Here is a 21431-nt window from a genome sequence, read left to right as displayed (position 1 = left end):
TCTGCTGTTCATGAACTAAAATATATCTTCCAATGTTAATCAATTTCTATTACTGAAATTGACTGGCGTCCCCTCCAGGGTGTATTTCCGCCTTGCGCCCGATGATTCCAGGTAGGCTCTGGACCCCCCGCGACCCTAAATTGGATAAGCGGTTACAGATAATGGATGGATATTACTGAAATTTCGGTGACAAATGCTCTGAAGCCGATGGAACTCTGGCAAAACTAGTCTTGTCTGGTTCTTGTTCATTTACACTTTCAAGCCTGTTTTCCCATTTGAACAAAAACAGTGAAACTTGAATGCAACTGAATGAAAAAAAAGTTTATTCCCATAATATACACACAGTACATCATTTCCACAAAATGTACAAAGTGCAATATGCATCGAAAACTACAGCAAGTTCGCAGTACAAAAGACAGAATTACTGCATACTTAAATATAAAACAAACCAAAACATAATAAAAATAATGGTAACAGTGGTGACAGGGAGGAAGAGAGAGGTGAACAGAGAATTGCTTGAGGGAGTCAACTTTGTCACGGTTTGTCTTTGTTATTAGCATCAGCAACATGGCGGCTTTTTTCTTTTGGTTGCCGATTTAGGCCCAGGCCTGCTGTGGCCTGGATTAAGATGACCTCTCTCTCAGTCACTGTAACCATCCTTTCTAAAGGTGCAATAAAAGTGGCATCAGCTAAAGAATGTTGGCGCGACTGTGGTTACTCAAGAAAGCGAATTTCTATACTGTGGTGTTTGGACATTTTTTTCGGTAACGTATGACTTTGGTCGTGGCGAACCACACTTGCTTAAAAACAGTTGCTTTTATTTATTTCGTTTTTTGAAATGAATGAGAAAACACAAGGTTGGCAACTCTATAAAGTCAATTTGAAGCATATTTTGCTTCATCAGGATTTGTTAAAAGCACTCGTATTCTTCCAAGCTAATCTAAAAAGTATAAAAAAAACAAGTCGAATTTAAGAGCACAGCAATAACGAACTGGAGCAGCCGCGACATAAAACATCCGACATCTTCATATAACAAAACTGCCTGTTTGACCATCGCTTCTCTCTCTCTTTTGGCCTGCTTGGCAACGTGATTGAAGGGAAGATGTGTACGAAACTGCCTCTGGAATCTCCGGGTAAGGCACTTTTACACTGAAAGTATGACACGAAACCCGGCCGACCTGAACCAGCTACTCTTGCGCAACCTTTCAAACTTGACGTGGCATCAGAGGCAAGAAGACGAAGGCTCGGTCGAAGGGAAAGAGGGGTGGTTTTCAGGACATGAAACTTGAAAATCCTCTTGGCATGAACTGGAGCTCGGTGGAACAGGATTGGCAAACATTGCAAGCAAGACGAAAGCTTGAGCACTAGGGGGCAGCACAAGTGTTGAAGCGGCAATTGCCTACACAAGGACTTGCACAAGGACCTCCAGCTACATACTGACAACTGCATATTAACCTGCGAGAGAAGAAAAACAGAGGCCCTCATCCCAACCGCCAGTCTTGTAAAATTGAGCAGTAACATGTCTACACTATCTTGTTTATTAGAAACACCTCGCCTGCACATACACACACTGGACACTCATTCGGACCTAAAATAAGAATGAGGTCCTTCACCGTTTTAGATCCGGTAATTACAGACAACTTTGGTGCTTTTCCACTGCATGATACCTACTTGACTTGACCTTGCTCTACTCTGATTTTTTTATTTTTCCATTAAGCAAAATTTTGAACCTGGAACCTGGCACTTTTTAGCACCTGTTTGTGGTTCCAAGTGAACCAAGTAGGGACTAAATTTGACGTGCAAAACTTGTAGAGTGCTGTTTGGCCAGAGAGACTTGTGTGTCACAACAAATTGCAGCAAAAATGAGCTAGTGGAAAACCCACCAGGTACCAAAAAGCAAGTCAAGTAGAGTAGAGTAGGTACCATGCAGCAAGACTGCTGGGGCAAAAGTGACACTTGCATTACAACCTCAAATGTCAGCCACAACCAGCTCTGTACCAGCAACTGATCATTGATAAAGGACTGGAGGATGGCCAATACATATCAGGGCTGGTATCATTAGGCTTTATGTCTGACACTCAGTAGTTCAGAACAGTATCTTTACCGATCTGGGATCACATATTTTGTCACCCTTTCGCCCAAGCAAGCATCTCCAAGAATTTGTGTGACCATCTCTCAAACTAATCCCATCAACATTGACAGTGCTGTGATGTAACATGGGCACAGGAACTCAACCAAGGTACGGACAATTCTGGATTCAGATTAGTAACCATACTGCATTGCTCACTGGATGAACCCTTTAAGCACACACCAGCAAGCTGAACCTACAAGGTAGGAGTGTTTAAAAAAGTGTCTGGAATTCCTTAAAGAACAATTACCTGACAAGTCAACATAGTGGCTTGTATAAGGGACTTGCTCAGCAAAAGTGGCTCTGGAAAGCAAATAAGAGCTTATTCTACTCTGCAGTGGAATCAGAACCCATTCATTCATAGTGGAAGCATTTAGGACAGCTCATGTCAAGCATTAACTGTATCGCATGCAAAGAAAAAGACAATTGTAAACAGCAGTCAAACTCATCTATCAGGTGCTAGCTCTACTGGTTCTGGTTCAAACTGATGCATGTCCTCAATTATATCTGAGACACTGCATCGTGTCTTCGGTTAAGGGTCAGTGCACGTATCGGAGAAAAAAAAAAAAAATTACATCCCAAACACAATTGCACATCCCGAGCTAGGAACAGACTCGTAAACTCTTTCCAACAACAAATATCACAACGTGGACAGTACTAGTGTTGAAGCATCGATTGGGATTTTGACAGTAATCAGGCAAAAACTGCCCCAAAAACAGTGTGTGAACTGTTGCCCCGAGGAATTCGTACAGCTCTGCTCCATAAAATGTTTTTTTTCCATAGGAGGTTTATAATGGATCTGCATGCATGTGAGGTAGCGCTTTTTCCGACCAGAAAGCGCATGATATTTATGGACAGCGATGTGAAGAGAATTCAAGTCTTGAATTGATTCCATCCAACTCCTTGGACACAGGTACCATTGGTTGGCCTTTGCAATTTGGGGACCTACACGCATCAAAAGTTTGTGCATTCCTAACTTGTTAATACATGAGCATGTTTTCCTTGTCAATTTGGAATTGCATATTAAAGACTCACCCAGTTTAAGCTGAGAGAAGCATAAGCAGTTCTAAATATTTTCAACATTCAGTCAGTTGTTCAGGGTCAGTTTACCTAGGTTTTACTCCCCATTTTAGTTGCTGCCAAACTTCACTTGCTCTTTAAAACACTTAACGGCTAAGTATCAGCTAACAGTTACTCACATTGTCTAGCCTCAAACTAAGTGGATGAGGGTAGGCCAGAAAGAGCAGGGGCAATTAAAATTTATAATTGGCCACCAATGTTTGGCATCTAAGGCACCTAAGTAGTGCCACTGTCTAATGGTACTTTTCCACTGAATGGTACCTGCTTGGCTCAACTCAGCTCTACTCATTTTGTTTGTTTGTTTGGTTTTACTTTTCCATTAGGCATATTTGGTACCTGGTATGTGGAACCTTGCCTTTTTTTCAGTACCTGGTTTAAACAAGCAGAATTGGGACTGTTGTAGTTGAAAAGCAACCCGAGGACCAGGTCCCAAAAAAGTGAGTACAGCAGAGTGGAGCAAGTACCATGCAGTGGAAAAGCGCTATAGGTATTGGCCCAAACAATCTACTAAAGATCACAAGTTCAATCGCTCAGTCATCCGAGACATGGACTTGGACAGGATGGCAGGATGGCCCTACTTCTCCCCCATCACTCAGCACAATGCTAGAAAACATTGGCATCTATTAGTTGACATAACAAAAGCACCTTGGTGTTAAATCTAAAATGGTACAGAGATTATTCAATGTTAAGCTTGTTCTACCATTTACAAATGATGATAAAATCCGGCTCATGGCAGTTAGTGTTCTCCTCCAATTCGGTTCAACTGTGGAATTCTTTATGTTTCAGACAAAGCATGTGCAAGCTTTCACACTCCCAATCTAAACGTACTGTGTGACTGGGAGACCTAAGTAGTGGGTGGGCACCTGAAATGAGAACTGAGAAAAACAGCGAGTTTGTGATGAGGTAGTAAGATGGGCTTACCTGATAAATTCAAATACAACGTCTTTAGTCTTTAATATGTTAAATGACCACTAACTGTCCAAGAAAACATGCTTATGTTCATGAAGACAAGTTGGGATTTTTTAAAAACATTTGATGAGCAATTTATAAGTATTTATAGATATATATTTATATATATTTTATGTACAGTGCATTGCCATGCATGTGCATTAGGGTGGAGGATGTGTGTGTTGTATGAGCCTGCTCATGACCTCATTGATAAATCCTAGCACGCGCGCACACACAAAATTTGAAGGACTTTTTCCTCACTTTCTCATAAATATTTCACAGTAATCGCACAAATGCCGCTCAAGCTCATTTGCACACTTATGTACAAGACACTCGTACGCGCACACACTTCACATTTCAGAAGCGCACGTCCAACACAGTAACAGCATAGTCAAATGTACAAAATAAAAAGTTATTAAAAAAAGTGAATAAAAGTCAAAGTGTGTTGCATAATAAAAAATAACCTCAAGTAATTCAACGTTGTAATTCCCACAGTTGGCCGAATGATCTCGAAATAAAGGGAAGGAACCTGCTGACTGAACAAGAAAGAACCAGCATGATATACACTTTATGTCCAAATGTGTGTGGACACCATTTGTCATTTGTCAATTCAACAATTGTAATGTGCACTTAGCTCCTAGGATCTCCAAGGAAAAGCATGAAATGAAAAGGGACGCACTGGAGCAGCTGCACGAGTAAGGTCCCATGCGCGTTGTCAAGTCCTGGCTGGAATGCTCTTAAGCCCCTGTGCTTTGGGCTGTGGAACTGTGTTGCTCTGCACCTCTATGATGAGTTGAATTCTGTACATGTCAGTGCACATAGCAATCTGACATCTAGTATAATGCCTTCCCAGAAGAGTAAGAGCTGTTACTGCTCTCTTTAAACACCCTTGATCTAAGAGGAAATGTGTCCACAAACTTTTGGCCAAATAGTGTAACAGAATGGTAAATCATACATTAGCTGGACTGATGGAATGTGTGTATGACTGTGTGTAAAGAAGGGGGGGGGGCTGGGGGTTAAGCTGCAGATCTTGTGATCTCATGAACTACAATAACGGAACCCTCAGGATACACACACATACACACAAGCACATGATTCACGTTTTGTTGACTGTTGTGTTCCTGGACCGACACTGTTGTGAAACTGCATGGGCAAACAGGACCTTGTCTTACAGCAGAACATTAAAAAAATTGTTTGGCAAATGATTTAATGTTCACAATTTCACACTTAGCTCAGATATAGTTGATCACCCAAGACCTGTTTGGTGTCTAAACTTTGCTTCTTTACTTTAGCGCTAGAGATTTAAAGCTAACATTGACATCAAACCTAAGTCAACAACGACCATAATCTTTTTCCATTAATAGACTTCATGCCCAGGTATTTAGAAAGTTGATGAACACTCTTTAAATCAGAATTCAGTGTAAAATGGCTGACTGATACTTTCAGCTACACAGTGAAGTTCTATGTCCTAAACCATATCAACAAGTCTGTGTGAACTCAGTGAAGGCCAGATGTAGTTTGAATGGGCTGAGAGAGGTTTTGTGGATTTATTTGCACACCCCCTACCAAAAAAAAAAAAAGTGTGTGACTATCAACTTTAAAGCAACACTAGGTATTGTTTTACCGTATAATTACATATTCAAATTCATTGTAAGACTCCTATGACCTGTAATAGGGAGAACAGAGACTCAGTACACTGGGCTCAGCACTGCAGAAACACCGTTATGTAACATTTGAAGGAAGGTAATAAATCCTGCCCTTCCCACTTGATTTCAGGACTGTGCTGTAAAAGTTAAGTAAACTACTGTAGGGGGAACCAGGGAGCAAAAATACAAAATCATACTTAGTGTTCCTTTAAGTACCGAGTAACATTAGCTTTGTAGCTCCAGAGCTAAAGAAAAGAAGCAATCTGATTGTCTACTTTGCAATTTTACACTGGGAAAACTGCAAATATTTCTCCTATTTCTTTAATCCACTCAACAAACATGGGTGATGAATGGAAATGGAAGGACGTCAATACACAAACCCTGCCATGCTTGTGTAACAGATTGTTTCTTAAAATCTTTAACTGAAAAACATACAAATACCTGTCTCATTCTTCATTAATCTTGTGAAAATCAAAATCACTCCTTATTCCAAGATTTAAAACAATTTGGCTCAATATGGAAGTCAACAAATATCACCTTCAAGCCCAACAGCTGAAAAGAAACATCTAACGTTCCTAGTCAACAGAAGAAATCCGGAAGGTTCTCCACTCCTTCAGCACTTTCAAACTACACCAGTGCATAAAATATCAGTGAACTCAGGTTAGAGGTCAGATGAGACAACGGAAACAGTCATCTATTGCATTCGAGAACCAGCCTTGAATGTGACTGCTAACTGGAGTATGGCTTTCTATGGCTGTAATTTCCCTCTCCAAGGAAATGGAGATCTGCTCCCAAGGTAAAGAGGTTCAGCTTCTGTCAGATCCTCAGGAATTTACCTTCATGATATTGTTATGATTACCTTGCTTCTTATATTAACCATTCCTTTAATAATGTTACGAGACGCACATCGTTAAATAATGAAGATATTTGTGCTATTTTTCTTTTGCTATGGGAAATGCACCGCCAGTGATGGGTTTTTTTTCACATTGACGTGAAGGAGAGCACCACAAGGAACTGACATGAAGGGTCCAAGTCAATCGACAGCTCTCTAAAGCATTTCGAAGAAGGCTGTAAATCTTTGCACACAGACACACTTGCGCACATTAGCCTTTCTCTATTATAACATTTCCAATAATGTGTAACCATTCTTGTTTGTTGAAATTCAGTAATAAAATGGATTATGGATTGCAGACCAGAGCAAAGAACAACCAAAATGTCTCCAGCGACTTCTGCGGATATACCGAGCAGACGGAAAACAGCACAGAGATTGAAACAGAATTGTCTTATCTATCGGCGGTCCGTGACTCAAAAGTGTCGTTCAAAGTCAGCAGGAATATGTGATTCACACTGAGACGGGACACAAATGGGTGGATGAATGGAAAAAACAGGTAGCAATCTCTTCTGCCTCGCGGGGCAGTGGCCTAGGGAAATATGGCTGCTTGGTTCTGCCTCAGACACAGCAGATCAGTATCAGTAGGAAGGGCAATAGTGTTGAACCAAAGCAATGATCTCCTCGAGGGTTTGGCCATAGAGCGGCATGTGCTCTACACGTTTTTGTCACACACATTTAACTTTAGCTCCATGCAAAAGCCTTTCAACCAGTGGATCCATATTATCAGTCAAGGAGAACCTCGGCTCTACATATTTCAGTTTTCCTGCTTTAATAACTCCTTCTTCTGCTCCACAGGGGCTACAACAGGGAAAAGCCTAAGATATGCAGTCTGGGGGCCCTCCAGGACCTGGGGAATCAATCACTGCTTGAAACCAAGTGGCCTCTCTTGAAATATTTGGCTATTTGTTTTATTTCATTATTTTTTTGTCTTTTTTCTTTAAATAGCATATGTTTATATCAATGGCCTTTAAAATGTCAGTCTTTAATCATGTACAGTACTCCTCCCACAGCTGCGAGAACACGTTCCCCTCTGAGGGCTTTGCCAAAGATGAGAAAAGGGTTTTCTTGGGCCGTGAAATTCTCCTCAGGCATTAGCTCACAGGAATCCTACACCCATGTGGTCAGCTGCTGGGTTCATCCGGGCCAGTGCTCCCTGGACTGAAAAACCAATCTGGGCTCATGGTATGACCTGGCTCTGGCGACAGAGAGAGGAGCAGCAGGGTCCCGGCGTCAGAGGAGCACGCTGAAGAGCATAAGTCCTCCGAAGAGAAGGTGAGGCTGCCCAGCTTGGCGAGTGAGTTGGAGCGCTTGAGTCGCGAGGGCACTGTAAGGCCAGCAAGCCTCATGCGAGCTTCAATCTCCTGTGCCCGCTGACGCACAAGGCCTGGCTTCCCTCTGACACTCCGGATGCTGTCGCTGCTGGAGCTGCGAGTGAGCGTGGAGCCGTGTGGCGAGGAAACAGGCGTCAAGCCCCCTGATCCCAATACGGCTAACAAGGCCTCGTTTGTTAGTGGTACAGCTGCAGAATCTAGGGACGACTCTGCTTGTGCTCCAGAGGACAGGTCTGCAGAAGTATGCTCCGGTGTCTTCAGAGGATGATCTTTGGAGCGCTCTTGAAACAGCCCCGCAAGTTTCTCCAGGCGTTCGGCTCGCCGACGGACAAGGCCAGACCTCTGGAGGTGCGCCAGTGCCTCCTGCTGTGGTGGGTTGCAAGATCCTGTTGCCTTTTCTGAGCCCAGGTTCAAGCCACCATCTCTGGGTATGCTTGTTGGACTCACCCCTGCCCTGTCTCTTTCCACTAAACCTCCATGGCCTTCGACCGCCTGTCGCAATGGTCTGTCCACTTTCACCTGTTGGAGGTTCTGTGATTGGCTCTCTGGCTTGTTCAGCATGGCAGAATCAAGGCACGGATTCGAAGCTGCCTTGCCGCACTTGGCACAGTCGCAGCTAGGGCCGCAAGCGCGCAGAAGACTGGGCACCATGGGCATGACCGGCACATTGGCACAGGCTGGCACCTCAACGGAAATACTGGGCACATTATGGAGGGGTAAAGGGGCAAGGCCTCGTCCGCTAATATCAGAGAGTGTGCTCCGGCTGGGTCTGGGTGTGGGGAGAGAGCCAGGTGATGGTCTGGGTTTGCCTGGCTGCTTCTTAAGGATGCTTTCCTATAAAGGAACAGGAGAATAGAAAGATGAGACCTAGGAAAACTGAGGAACTTCACCATTCTAACTGGAGAGCTTCCTCTGACAGTACAGTTAGTGTTTAAATTCATGCTAGCCATTCTTAAACAAAGGTTCTTGGCTGCATATTTTTGTGTATCCACTATCAATTTAGCAGTGACACTGTTGTGCCTGATACAATAGCACCATGCCTCTAAAATATCAGTGTACAATGAGAATGGTACATGGCACAAGTAATATCTGGTAAACAGGTGTCCGGTCGTCAGTCTGGGAACTGTACACATACACAGTGGTCCTAAAAGGTATGTGCTAATAACAAAGTTGCCAGTAAGGGGAAGCTGAAGGCAGGAGTTTATAGGTAAGTGGATGGTGAGAATTTGGGAGCTAAATGCTGTAGCTATAACACAAAAAATCCACATGTATATAGACAGTTTTAAAAACAATTTGGCCTATCATCCACACTCAAATGATGTTTGGAATACATGGAATACATGGATAAATGGAATACATGTGTTATGGGCAAAACGAAGCTTTTCAAAAGCACTGATGTGAGCAAAACAAGTCTGTTTCGGTTTACATTATTATAGCATGTTCAGAACCTGGGGGACAGCCGTGGCCTGGGTGTTATGAAACTGGGCTTGTAACCGGAAGGTTGCCGGTTCAATCCCCAGAGCTGGCAGTCATGACTAAAGTACCCTTGAGCAAGCTAGGGCTACCCACAGCTCCGGGCATGTGTGCTCACTGCCCACTGCAACCCAGTTTCACTACATGGATTGGGTTAAATGCGGAGAACAAATTCCTCTGTGTGATTCTAATTCTAAGACCATAGATACATATGAACAGTGTTTTGAGTTGTGCAGTTTTTAAATTCTTGATACGTGTGGCCAATCTTTAAAATATATTTTAATAGAATCGACTTGAACTACAGTGAAAATGTGTTGTTTGAAGGTACAGTCCTATAATTTCATTAAATGTATTTTATTTTTAATAGTTTTCAATATAATCCTGATTTTAGATGTCATCTTGTGGTAAACTGCAAATAAAAAATAAAATGTTCGACAGGTAAATAAAAGACATTACAGGTAAATGATGTACTCACAGCGAGGCTGTTTCGTGTTCTGAGGTGATTGTTGTTGTTGGAGTTTTCATTGCAGAGGTGATTCATGGATCCCAGATCGATCCCACTCTCCTCACACTCTTCCTCCTCCTCTTTTGCTCCTGCTGCACCTCTCCTTCCCCCCTCAGCCAAAGCCTCCATCTCCTCCTGCTCTTTCTGCGCCTCCTCTTCATCTTCCTCCTCCACTGTGCTGAACTCCAGACGCAGCCGCAGCTCCTCCAGAGGCTCTGCCCCCCGTGATACGGTCTGGGCTGCCGTTCCCTCTCCTGGTGCAGCAAAGCGTGGCAGGTGGAGGCCCTCCCGCCCCTCAAAGGTCTCATCGTCCAGGAGGGCATCCCGCTCCACGTCCTCGATCTCAATGAAGACGCGATCAACGTCCAGAAGTGGTGGGGCACGGACAGGGGTCGAGGGATCGCTGTCCAGCGCAGAGTCAGACAGACGGCGGAAGTAGTAGTTGTAGTTCTGGGGGTTGGAGGGGTCCAGCTCCAGGGCAAGGGGCGAGGAGTGGGCTGCAACTTCGCAACATGGAGTAGCGCCAGGGGTCACACCCTCTGGGTCACTGCAGCAGGAAGCAGCGGCCTGCTGGCAGTCCGGGTGGTCACATTCTGTGTCGGGACGCCACAGTCGATTGTGACGTTGCTTGCTGAAGAGTAAATGCAAAGAACACAGTTCAGTTAAAAAGGTATTTAAGATTCAGGTTTAAAACCAATGGAAATATTTACAATGCATTGTAACTTTACATGAAACCTCAATAAAAATAGCGTGTATTACTCTGACTCTAGTATCTAGTGCTAAACAGAATCTAGCACCTAACAAAGACCTTTCTCTAACAGAACCCTCCCCACTGAGCAGTAAATTGTCACCTGGCATCCAGAATGCCCTCGTATTCAGCAAGCTGCCTCATGAAGCTGTCGTTGGGCCGTGTGATGCTGCGTTTTTGTTTGACAAAGTTGTACGCCTTCTCCAGCGTCCAGCCGTACTCTTTCATCGCATAGGCAATGACTGTGGAGGCTGAACGACTCACGCCCATCTTACAGTGCACCAGACACTTGGATTGAGTCTTTCTGTGAAAACAGAAGATGAAGGATGATGGTTAAAAAATTTAAATTAAATAAAAATCTAAATATTTATATATAAAGATACTCAAAATTGTGGTAAACATCAATAATAAAAATATTCTGCCAGGCTTTAAAAAAAAAAGTCACAGTATGGATTTTATTCATTATCTGTAACCCTTATCCAGTTCAGGGTCGCGGTGGGTCCAGAGCCTACCTGGAATCATTGGGCGCAAGGCGGGAATACACCCTGGAGGGGGCACCAGTCCTTCACAGGGCAACACACACACACACTCACACCTACGGACACTTTTGAGTCGCCAATCCACCTACCAACGTGTGTTTTTGGACTGTGGGAGGAAACCCACGCGGACACAGGGAGAACACACCAACTCCTCACAGACAGTCACCCGGAGCAGGAATCGAACCCACAACCTCCAGGCCCCTGGAGCTGTGTGACTGCGAAACTACCTGCTGCGCCACCGTGCCGCCCAGTATGGATTTAAGCAAGTAAATACTTATCTGTGATTGTATTAACTGTTCAACTGGTCAACTGTTATTTTAACCCTAATTGATCCACTGAATCGCTACTGATTTCTTAAAAAAAACTAAACATACTGGAAGGTGTAATTTCTGGCTGTGGAAAAGATGTTATTCAGAAGAGTCAAAACACCGGTCTGAAGCAAGCAAAGAAAATACAACTAATGAAATTGAAATGACTAGAACTGAGTTAAGAATTCCATGAACTGTCTGAGTCTTCTGAGTCTATGAACTGTCGACTTTACAGAATCATTGTGGTTGGGAAAAAAAAATTTGAACGGCTGTAACTGGAGATGAATTAAAAACTTCATAATTTTAGATCATGAAAATCCTCAATGGATTGGCAGGACAGGAATATTCCAGGACCACTGTGCCAGGAGTCTCTAGATGCAAAATGTGAAAGAGTGCTTCTGGGAGCTTGAGGAATCATTTTCACACATGAGCTGGGCACTGCAGAGTCCTGACACAAGTGCATTCAAAGTCTTCAGGATGTGCTGGAGCAGACATTACAGAATTGTTTGTCCTGCCAACAATATTCAGAAATCTCAGCCAAAAATGAATGTAATTCTGGATGCAAATAAATTTTATGACACTGCTTAAGATTGTCAAAGCAATCACACAGCAAATGTGCACAGAAATGAAAATTAAAGGCAGTCCAATGAAATGTTAGTGTGTGAGACTTTTAGGCCAAGCAGTATATTGTGGCTGTCCAATTTAAAACATGTATCTTAAATTTTTGTGGATTTTTTTTATTTGCTACACCGTTTGAACACAGCAGCTATCCTTTCATAGTGAATGAACCAACGGAAATTCTCCAAAATTACTTCAAAATCACTTCTATTGAAAGTTAAGAATATTTTTTCCTTCTCATGTAGAGTTATTATTTTGGGAAATACATGTTTTAATTGGAGAGCAACACTATATATATATATATATATATATATATATATATATATATATATATATATACATTTTTTTTAAGGGAATACCAGACGAAGAATGCACAGTTAGCAGATTGTGTAGCAGAGTATTCTGCTTTTAGTTGGTTTAACAGAAATGTTGTATTTTATTCACTTAAAATATCCTAGCATGATTTATAGCAAAATATCCTAAATCCTATAGAAATCTTAGTGATGTGAACCAATCCTGTCTGCAAGCTTACACACTGATCTAAAAGCTAATAAGTACAACCAAGCTAGCTTTATGAAACCCTTATCTTAATCATAAAGAAGGTCCTATATTTAGTTCACTCCAGTTTTATTTTTAGATGTTCTCTCAAAAACAAGTCTAAAATAATTACTAAAACAATGTAAAGTACGTTATTTGTAGTTTAAAAAGTTGAATTTTCAAGAAACATCATTAGAAATGGATTTCTTTGTTTTTAAACCAGAAAAATTCACTCTACAGGCTATACGAGACAGTTAAATCCGCCATTTTGTTTTAAATATCCTATTAATAAACACAATGCTGCCTGTAAATATTATCATACAGCTTACCCATTTTAAAAGGTTCTGCCTGTTGTACAATGCCTATCTGTAGAGTTTGAATTGTATCTGCAGTGTACCACACCAAAATATCTCACAGAGGATAAAAGGAATACATACTGCAAATTTTAGTAGCAGTCTAGTTCTTATTGTAATGTCCATCAAGTGTTATTACCAAACATGAATTGCCCATCATTCATTTCCAGACAACATGAGTTTAGGTCTGATCCCTTACTTTGCTTTGACAATGAAGTTGTATGTGTCGTTCCAGTGGGCCAGCAGGTCAGTGGTTTCATCATCATAGACGCGGACATTGTGGTAAGAAAATGTCCCAGGAAAGAAGTTGTCGATTTCGCGTGTGACATTTAAGATGTAGCCCACCCTTAAAATAAAGCAAAACAAATTTCAGTTCAGATGAATGGTGGGTGTAGCAAAATGGGTGACAACAGGTTAGGGGGTTAATTCCCAGGCTGGTATATTAGAACCAATGAGAGTTCTCAAGCAAGGCTCAAAACACCTCATCTCCATATTTAAAACTGCACTTAGCTCATCAATTGCATAATGCTAGAAATATAGACTTAATTTGTAATGAGAATGGAAGGCCCATGACAAAGAATTAATCTGGTTTTGATGCATATTAAATTAAATATGAAATAGTATTAATACAATATTAATATATAAAGTGTATTAATATATAATAAGGGGAACTGAAAGGTATTTAACCCCATTTATGGCAGTAACAGCTTCTGCTGTTCTGGGAAGACGTAGACAAGGTGTTTACATTTTTAGGTCTGGTACTAATATACTATATATTTAACTTCACTCATGTTATTGAAACTTACCCAGTCTCCTGGAGCTCTTCTAGATTGGAAGCATTCCATTCAGAGCCCTAAAAAAATTATGCAAATCTTTAAAAAAAGTTTTCCATCACCAACGGCATTCATTCAACCCATGTTTTGTCAAATTTATCTGCATTAAGTGAGGTTTAACAGTTTCTCTAGGTCAATTTATCTATCAACAAGTAGAAAGAACCTCCACTGACCAGGTAGAGGTGGTCGAAGATGAGTGTGGCCTTGTCCATCTGACCCAGAATCAGCAGCATCTCATTGTCGATGAACTCTTTGTACTCTTTTAGGTTGAGGTTCATGTGCTGCTCTAACTCATTACGGATCTGACAAAACAGAAACACCACACAGAATGTTGTTTTCATCTTTTATACCTCAATTAATTTAAAGATTAAAATTAGGGAGCGCAGTTGAATATGTTTATTCATTATACTGCATGATGCCTACATTATCATCTCATGACATCTCACCTAAACCTACATTAAACATCAATAAAGCCTGATTTAAACAAGAGGGAGTTCTCATATAGGCTGTTTTACAAAGCGTTAGGACACTAACACTCATAGGAATATATCCTATATTATAAATAAATGTCATTTGTGTCATCTTGACAGCTTTTAGAGGTGACACAATAATCTACTGCTTAATCCTTAATCTACTGCTAAGTTACTTAATATGATATCAATTCTACTAATATCTGAGCTACAAAAGTTGTGATATATATATTCTTTGGTATTTGTAAGCAAACAGACATTTGTCCTTTTTTCTTTAAACTGGACAGATCTCTCTCAAAATGGCTGCAGGTTTGTAGAAGTGTGGTTATGTTTTATACCTGGTTTGCACTACAGGATTTTAAAAACCCTACCCTGGTAAAACACCCCACAAATAATTATGTTTTTCATGGATTATTTTGTGCTTGAACATTGTTAGTCTTCAAAGTCCCTACACTACACGACCTGCCCTGAATGAAGCACCACCCACTTTCAGATTGCTCACGCCCCACAGACCGCTTTGTTCCTCAAAACCTTGCAGGAGCAGGTGAGAGTTTCTGATTAACTAGATGCAAAAAACACAGCGGATGGCAGTGAAACAATAAACCTAGCTCGGCTCTCATTAGTTTACATCTTTCAGGCATCAGAGCTATCGGAGCAGTCCCGTCTGCAGTGGGAGGAGATGGGAGAAGTCCCCACAATACAGGAGAATGTGAGAAGGTAGCTGTTTACAATCACCCTAATATCAGGAGCCTGATATTATAATCTGACTGACTATACTGCAGTGTAGGACAAGCATTAGCCAGTTGTGTACTTACATAAAACAATGCTTTTAAAATGAACCATTTTTTTGGCTAAAATGACTGCAGTGCTTTGACTGTGCTTTTATGTGGTGGCCAGCTTGAACTCCTAATCACCACATTGTTCTGAGACTTCTCCCCTGTCGCTCACTGGTCCTTATCTCTGTATCACTCAGTCTGAGGTTCCTACAGCTGTGCAGGTGTTGGGGGGTGTAATCGCGCACCTCTTTGGACGTCACATTCTCCAGGTCCTGAAACATCATGATGCTTCGGAGTTTGGCTTTGACGAGGCACTCTGTCCTCTCCCTCTCTGTGGGCCTGGAGAAGGGACACAGAAAATAACAGAGAACAGTTAAAACACACAGGACGCAGGACATTCTCTCCAAAACTAAGCAGGCAAAGAAACTGAGTTTTGAGTTTCATTAAAGTCTGTAATGCACCCAGGCTCTGGTTCAGTTTCAAATGTACACTGAAGTTCTGCAGAGCGCTTAAGCAACTCTCAAACTCTAAAGCTTCAAACCCTTCTTGAATTCTGCCAGGGTGTCTGATGAGGTATTTGGAGATATTATGATTCCTCAAAAATTATGGAGAAAAGGAATATAATAAAAGGAAAGGAATAAAAAAAAAGCAAGAGAAGTGAAAAGGAAAACACAAGACAAGAGCAACTGAAAGTCATACAACAAATGATAAAAGAGAGACCAAATAAGAATCTGATTCATTTGTAAAAAGAAAGCACATTAAGTGAAAATAAAAGACAGTAGAAGAAAAGGAAGACAGACAAATGTTTAACAAAACAAGATAGAATAGATAAAATAAAATAACAAAAAGCAAAGGAAAGATAGAAAAGATGAGAACCCAGAAGGGAACATTAAAAAAAAAAAGGAGACAAGAACAAATTTCAAAAGAAGAGACGAGAAGAACCAACTTGTCGTTGAACATGGTGGGAGAGTCTGGTCTCATCGTCTCGAGGTCCTGCATGGCGTTCCACTCATTGATGCAACTCTGGTCTGAGGAGATGCAGCTCTCGTAGTATCCTATCCAGGTCAGAGCCATTCCCCCAGGAAAGTAGTTAAACCGGCGTGCCACCTCACACGCCTTGTGTAGCACCTGCAATGCTGACCTGAGGAGAGGGTCCAGATCAGAGGAATATAGTATATTTAGTTTCCAGTTAAAATTACCATGAGGTACTACTCGCTTTTCAGAAGATATTAGAAAATCCATGTTTTTAAGAAGGAGAAAATCAAGGGTAAATATAAAATTCAAGAGATTCAAGAACAAGGTAAAAACATCTTGAAAAAATGAGACTGTCACCATGTTTAATCTTTGACAACAAAAATTAAGCTCCACTTTTGCCTCAGATCTGAACAATCCCATGGCTGTCCCTCCTACCTCTGTGAGAGGAACAAATCAAAACTGGAGGACTCAAGGATGTGTAATTTTAAATGCTACAATTGTAGTGAAGACCAGTGAAGTTCTGTGTTTATAATGACACATCCTGGAACAACGAAACGGACACAGTGTTCCTAACTGGGGGAAAAATTTAATAAAAGGCTTTTTCATTGATATAGAATTACAATTACACGTTATCACCACCAGGTGGCAGCAACAAAACTAGTATGATCACTCTCAGCCAATTTCCCAAAGGTCCTCATTGCTTTAGAACAGTGTCTGCACACCACTGCAGACCCCAGAGGAGCTGCAGCCCGCCTTTCACTCGAAAATAAAGCTCAGAGGACACAGACACACCCAGTTGAATCAACAAAGGCTTCTGAATGAGCACAATGACTCGTATGAAAGCCCTTGCGTTTCACAACTACCAGCGCTATGTTTGGGTGTAACGCCTCCTGCCCGGAGTGACCACCATGAAACTGAAGCTCACTAGAGCTGGGAATAAATATAACAATGTCCATTCTGAACACAGTTGTGTAGAGCATTATAACACTTCACAAATCCAGAGTGTTCATCAAGGATCATTCATTTCCATTGCTATGTTCATAATAGGTTCATGTCCATATTTGGAATTCCAGTTCTAACCTTAATTTCTCAATTAAAGAAATGAATGGATGCATTTTGGTAAAGGAAACAGTGCCAAGCCCCATATGATTTATCATACAGATATTGCTTTTTCAAATATAGTATCCACCAAATTATGACCTTATTAATGAGTCAAAACATGACTCAAAATCTGCTCACCCTACATCCTACATCTACTTTGTCCCCTTTGCTAAGGTAATGGTGTTTGAAGGCAGTCTTACACTAGATGTAGGTACATTTCTGTGAGGATCTAATGGCATTTGGCTATTAGAGCATTAGTGAGGTCAGGTGTAATGATGGATCATTAGCTCTGGGCATCAAAAACTACTCCAACTCATCCCAAAGTAGTGAGCGTAAATCAATATCACGATTAATTGTATCTTTTATCACGATTACGATTAATGAAAAATTACTTTGTTTTTGTATTTTTGACCCTCGTAGTTCAGTGACGAGGCTTGTTCTGAAAATATTCTCCAGTATTAAAGCTGGGATATTTTTTTCTAATGTTGCTGGGAGCTTGTTCCTCTCTTGCTTTTTGAGCACTGTTTATATTTGGTGTGTGATGGTGCTTTGGTCGTTTTTTCTCAGCATTTAGATTTGACTTCTTTTTTGTTCAGTGTTGTCTTAATTACAGTCAAAACACGGCACGCCCACACCACAGACGCTGTGTTTTTCTTTAGTATGAGCTGTTTAAAACGCTTGATCGGCCTCAGCATTTAGGTTGCGGGCAGAATCACGTGACTACAGATTGGTAGCGTGGTTTTAAAGGGACAGTACATGAACACACGGTGGGGACATAACAGAATAAAAATAATTTATATAATTGATATAGACACGATTATGTCAATTAGAAGTTCTGAATGTCAATTTCAATTAGGTTTCAATTAATTGCCCAGCTCTATCCCAAAGGTACTGGAGGGAGTGCCATCACACATCATGCACACTTTACAAGGCTCTGGTGAATGCTTTAAATTTTGCCTGGTGACTTAGGCTCATAGTGTCCTGTTAGTCTACAAAATGCATGCCTGCAAACTAACATTGCTATACACTGCGATAAAATAATCAGACAGGACACCTCAGCAGGATAACATTTGCTACATAGTTGAACTGACTGGACTTAAAGGCTGAAGGAGGACTAAATATCTAATTGTGTTATTAATAGTAATATTAAACTTCAAATATGGTGTAAATTAAAAACCAAGCAATCAACAGAAATATAGTTTAAATAAAGAGACGATGGTAGACATCGAACTATTGGTTTCAAAGATGTGTGTATGTTGTTCTCTTACCACATGGCCTGTACAGACACAGGTTTGAAGATGTGCGTGCGGCCGGCGGTGTTCACACTGAAACCCCTGGAGACGAGAACAAATAGTTCAGCCAAGTTCACTCCACACAGTTCAAATTAACACATTCATTCCATAGTCATTAGCCCTGCTATGTTTCCATACCAATTAACAGGAAAAAAAGGCTTCTAAACAAAACGTGTGGTTTCATAATGCACATATTGTTATATATTTTACATTAACTAATATTTAATTTCAGTGACACAATAATAATTTCTATGCTGATATCTGTTGCCACAGTAACAGCTGAAATATGTAACGCTGCTAACAGCTATGAAGAAAAAAAACTTGACTATTTATCTGCAACAAAAATATTTCAACAAGGTTTTACATTTTTTTCTTGTTGACCTAAGAACGTAATTGTATTAATATCAAATGACTACTTGTATTGGATAAATATACATTTCCTTGCATAGTTTATGTTGTTTTGTAGAAGTACAGGCACTTACGGATTAAAATCTGTTATATAAAATATCTGTATTCCACTCAGTGTTGATAGCATCTTTAATATTTTCAAACTAGTTTGTGTTAAATATAAGACCTAATATCTAATGGACTAGTGATGTGTCGGTCGCGAACGAACCGGTTCAAAGAGCCGGCTCTTTTAAGTGAACGATGAGAGCCGGTTCCCGTCTAAGACCGAGCCATTTTTTTCTAAGGCTTGTCATTCAACCAATCAGAGAACAACAAGCAAAAGAAGGCCATTGAAAGGCCTCAGTTTACCCACGGCTAGTCAAGGTGACGGCAGGGCGACTGTGTATTGTAGCGTCATCAGTACCCTCTGAAAGGATCTTTTCAAAAACTGGGCAGATATTAACAGAGAGAAAAAAACGAATCAACCCCTCCGAGCTGAGACACTTGGTTTTCCTGAATGCCGATCTGCCTTCCAAAGAATAGTTGAAGAAAATGTTAAATCAGTTAAGTGTTTGTTGACAGTTGTGGTTGTTTTATTCACTACCGTTGAATGCTGCTGTTTTGCAATTTGCAGAGTATTTGTTTATTTTATTACCCAGAAATGGATGATTATTTAATTTAATAAGCTATTTTGTAATACCTACCTTTTGGGTTCCATTGGCTGTATTTCAGAGTTTACAAGTGATTTTTTATTAAGGTGTTTAAATAAAAATCCAGTTATTTATACAATTGAGAGTGTGAGTGCAATCAGTGAGTTATTACAAGACAGCCATAAAAACAATTGGCCATTGCAACACTATGTATTAGTTTTAATATTGAGCAATAATATTTTGTCCATACAGTCATGTAAAATGTAGATAATATTGTTCTGTACCAGTGGAAATAAGTGGTAAAACAAAGAGCCATTTAGGAGCCGAAAGAGCCGGCTGTTTATGAAGAGCCGAGCCAAAAGAGCCGGCTCCCCAAAAAGAGCCGAAATTCCCATCACTACAATGGACTCTGCCAGAACAAAACATGAGTGTGAAGACTTTGTTTCCTATAAACTTATTGGTGGTCTTTGCAGTGTGATCTTTGTCTTGTTGAAGGGTAAAATTTGACCGTTCCTTTTTTCAGTTGTGGGAAGCAAGCCTTTCTGCAATATTATGTTAAAAAAAGGCTATATTTAATAAAAAAAAACTACGTGTTTGGCCATTGTGAGCTCGGCTCATTTTTATTACGTATGAGAGACATTTGCATTCATTGCCCATAAGGTGGCAGTGCAGCAGTGCTCACTCACCCATCTCCATCCAAATGGATCTTCGTATCGCTCCAGAGAGGCAGCACCATCCCAATTGAGCAGCTCTTACTGTGGAAAAAAAACACATTAGACAATTACGTAATAGGGTAAATCAAAGAGCAGGGGTTCTGATTTCACTCCCCAAAAATCCCCCCCCCCCCCCCCCCCCCCAAAACACGACCAACTGCACTGACCCATGGCATGGACTGACAGAGATACAACTGTTGATTCAAGATTAGGTGCTTTCTGTTCCACTCATTCTGCAGTGTTTAATTTAGGAATTTTAAACTAAACAATAAAACCCCATTGAAAATGATAATATAAATATAAATGAACCTTCTCAATTTCAATACAATAATGTCATATTTACTAGTGTGACTTCCTGATTTTTCTACGAGCCCCAACTTCTAGGTTTAGGGGGGAGTGTGGAAAAACAAAACGTCATGGCGACCCCAAGATTCACTGCATGTTCACTGGGGTCCCCCTGCGGCAAACTTCAACAAAAGCTATATGAATGCATATGGCGGCACGGTGGCTTGGTGGTTAGCACGTTCGCCTCCCAGCACTGGGATCTTGGGTTCAAGTCCCATCTGGGTGGAGTTTCCATGTTCTCCCTGTGTCTGCGTGGGTTTCCTCCGGGGGCTCTGGTTTCCTCCCACAGTCCAAAAACATGGAGGGTAGGTGAATTGGCTGTAATAACTAATAACTGTCCTGGTTTGTGAGTTAATGAGTGTCTATGTGTGAGTGAATGTGTGTGTGCCCAGATATGGATTGGCGCTCTGTCCTGGGTGAAATCCTAGTGCCCGATGCAGTCCTCCAGGTGGACGGTCATTTCTGGTCGAGAGTACGCTGTGCGCGTTTGGCTGCCGCTTCTCGCCAGTGTGTGTGTGTGAATTGAGCGTTCTGAGCAGTGTAGATTGTAAAAGCGTCCTTGGGTATCTAGAAAGGCGCTATATAAGTGTAACGATAATAATAATAATAATATCATGTCATGGTTACAACTTCTAAACCTGTAAACTAGGAACTTCCACCAAGGAGAACTGAAAGGCAGCTCATCCTCTTTTAAAGAATGGCCTGAAACCTAGTTGTATTCTTCCTTATACTAACATTCATTTTTATTGATTTATTGTGAAGCACATACAATTGACTTTTTAA

At 41.0% G+C, this 21431-nt stretch overlaps 1 protein-coding gene across 1 annotated transcript in view; it reads right to left on the bottom strand.

Annotated features, from left to right (window-relative positions):
- Positions 1–331: 331 nt before the first annotated feature.
- The window catches only part of LOC136676417 (protein phosphatase Slingshot homolog 1-like), a 72783-nt gene continuing 51683 nt past the window's right edge, over positions 332–21431 (bottom strand). Inside the window, exons 6-15 of the mRNA XM_066653419.1 lie at positions 20277–20345; positions 18530–18595; positions 16132–16326; positions 15431–15524; positions 14113–14241; positions 13913–13959; positions 13306–13452; positions 10855–11055; positions 9974–10634; positions 332–8859 (exon numbers count right to left, since the gene is read on the bottom strand). Of these exons, the coding sequence (XP_066509516.1) occupies positions 7816–8859; positions 9974–10634; positions 10855–11055; positions 13306–13452; positions 13913–13959; positions 14113–14241; positions 15431–15524; positions 16132–16326; positions 18530–18595; positions 20277–20345 (2653 nt within the window). The 3' untranslated portion in view covers positions 332–7815. The remainder of the gene's footprint in view (positions 8860–9973; positions 10635–10854; positions 11056–13305; positions 13453–13912; positions 13960–14112; positions 14242–15430; positions 15525–16131; positions 16327–18529; positions 18596–20276; positions 20346–21431) is intronic.

This window comes from Hoplias malabaricus, chromosome X2, assembly GCF_029633855.1.
Source record: "Hoplias malabaricus isolate fHopMal1 chromosome X2, fHopMal1.hap1, whole genome shotgun sequence".
Classification (NCBI taxonomy): domain Eukaryota; kingdom Metazoa; phylum Chordata; class Actinopteri; order Characiformes; family Erythrinidae; genus Hoplias; species Hoplias malabaricus.
Note: the sequence above shows the minus strand (reverse complement) of the source record. Positions and strands in the feature narration are given on the sequence as shown.